This window comes from Acomys minous (assembly GCF_964271855.1).
Source record: "Acomys minous genome assembly, chromosome: 9".
In the NCBI taxonomy this organism is placed as follows: domain Eukaryota; kingdom Metazoa; phylum Chordata; class Mammalia; order Rodentia; family Muridae; genus Acomys; species Acomys minous.
The window spans coordinates 70,086,944-70,089,278 of NC_140490.1; the positions used below are offsets into that span (position 1 = coordinate 70,086,944).

At 45.1% G+C, this 2,335-nt stretch overlaps 1 protein-coding gene across 1 annotated transcript; it reads right to left on the reverse strand.

Moving 5' to 3' along the window:
* Positions 1 to 426: 426 nt before the first annotated feature.
* On the reverse strand, positions 427 to 1,518 carry LOC311605883 (olfactory receptor 2B2-like; the record flags this gene model as incomplete). Its single annotated transcript, XM_084796731.1, has 1 exon — positions 427 to 1,518. Exon 1 carries the CDS (start codon positions 1,381 to 1,383, stop codon positions 427 to 429), a length of 957 nt encoding a protein of 318 aa, XP_084652857.1. The 5' UTR covers positions 1,384 to 1,518.
* Positions 1,519 to 2,335: the final 817 nt, after the last annotated feature.

A 2,335-nucleotide genomic window follows, 5' to 3' on the forward strand; every position in this document is an offset into this window, starting at 1 on the left:
TGTGGATTTTAAATTATGTTGGTGCAGGGATGATGCTGGAACTCCACCCAGGCCTCAAGCAGATGAGTCTGCAGCTAGCATTAGAGACTTCTGTTAGAGCACATGCACGCGTTTACAGGAATATGGGTGCATGGCAGAGCATCTGCAGGCACATTAGAGAAAAGATTCTCAGATTTTTACTGTAGACCCAGTCTAGGAATCGTCACTAAGCACACAAATAGCACACAGCTAGGATATGTGAGGCTTACAGGGTTAGCAGTTTGGGAGGATCCTGAACAAGCCTGAGAAGTGAATACATCCAGGAAGCAGAACACTGTGTAGTTCTCTCTCAGCAAGGTTTTATTTGATGGAAGCCATCACAATAGTTCAATATAGAACAAAATAATATAATTTAGTAGGCTCTACACACTTACACTAACAGGGCTATTATTTGCGCATCCCCTGTTTTTTCATCATGAAGACCCTCGCCATCAACCTCTTGAACGCCCCCTTTACCTCTTTGTTCCTCAGTGTGTAGATGAGGGGGTTCAGCATGGGTGTGATGATCCCGTAGAAGAGGGACACCATTTTGCCCCTGTCCTTGGAGGCAGGGGACGGTGGCTGCAGATACATGTAGATGGCAGTACCATAAAAAAGTATCACCACAATTAGGTGGGAGCCGCATGTCCCAAATGCCTTTCGCCGACCTTCAGCCGACCTTATTCTCAACACTGCCTTGACAATAAAAGCATATGATATGAGGATGAGAGTCACGGGTATTAAAAGAAAGAGCACACTGATGAAGAACAGCTCTGCTTCGTTAGCTGTTGTATCCGCACAGGACAACTTGAGCAGGGCAGGGACTTCGCAGAAGAAGTGATCTACTTCCTTGTGACCACACAGTGGCATCTGAAGGGTCCACGTGGATTGCAATACTGAGTTGCTGAAGCCACTGATCCAACAAGCAGCTGCCAGCTGGAGGCAGCGCCTTTGGTGCATGATGACTGAGTAATGGAGAGGCCGACAGATGGCTACAAATCTGTCAAAGGACATGACGCCCAAGAGGAGACATTCCGTTGAGCCCAAGGCCAGGAAAATGAAAAGCTGGGCCACGCAGCCGCCGTAGCTGATCACCTTCCGGATGCTGCATATGTTGACGAGCATCTGGGGGACCGTGCTTGTGGTGTAGCACAGGTCCAGCAGAGACAGGTTAGTGAGGAAAAAGTACATGGGGGTGTGGAGTTTGGAATCCAGGCGGGATACAAGAATTATCATCATATTCCCAAAGATGGTCAAGACATAGGACACCAGAAACACCACGAAGAGGGGCAGCTCCAGCCATGGCCGATCTGAAAACCCTAGGAGAATGAACTCCTGCGAGACGCTCTCATTCGCCAGACTCATGCTAAATGGTACAGCTTCCGGGTCCCTGGAACACAAAAGGTTAGGAAGTGGGTGAACATGTTTATTGGACGTGTCACTTATGACGTCATAATGCTGAAGTTACAGGCATTCACAAACTGATCCTGTTAGTGTGAAAAATGTATTAACAAAAGGTTCAGTGTCTGCCAAACCTTTCAGGGGTGTTTAGGTATTCTTACCAATTTTGTATTTGTTTTTGTTTTTTAACACAGTGTGATATCAAGGTTACTGCACTTTATCTGTTTCCACAGTCACAGAGCTTTTCCTTTGGTGTTTGCTGTTGCGTGCATGTGTGGTCCCCGGGTCTTTCTGCTCAGGCATCTGCTGTTAGCAGGATACAGATATGGCTCCTGTTGTTTGGATTCTTTGTACTATCTCCCCAGAGATAGTAAACGGTGCAGGGGTGCTATGGGAAACCCTCCATAGCTCTTCCTTTCTAGCAGGTACTTATATAATGCGAATATAACACCCCAAACAATTCTCAACCATAATCTAAACTACTTTGTCATTTAATCACTCTCAGAATTTATGCTTTTCAGCTTTGGTCCTGTCCACCACAATGTTAGCAAAGGGTGCTGCATTTTTCTACTAATTCCAGAACATTTACTCCCTAAGAAACATTCTCTTACTCTCCTTTAAGAAATATGAGATAGGTGGCACTCAGAGGAAGGACAGCAGGCTTCCAAGAAGAGACTTGATACCCTATGAGCATATACAGGGGGAGGAAGTCCCCCTCAGTCACAGTCACAGGGGAGGGGAGTAAGGGGAAAATGAGAGGGAGGGAGGAATGGGAGGATACAAGGAATGGAATAACAATTGAGATGTAATATGAATAAATTAATAAAATATATTTTAAAAAGAAATATGAGATATATGGTCATATATAAAGGTAGTAAGTTTCAAGGTTTTCTTTTATACAAGTTTCCAAACTTGC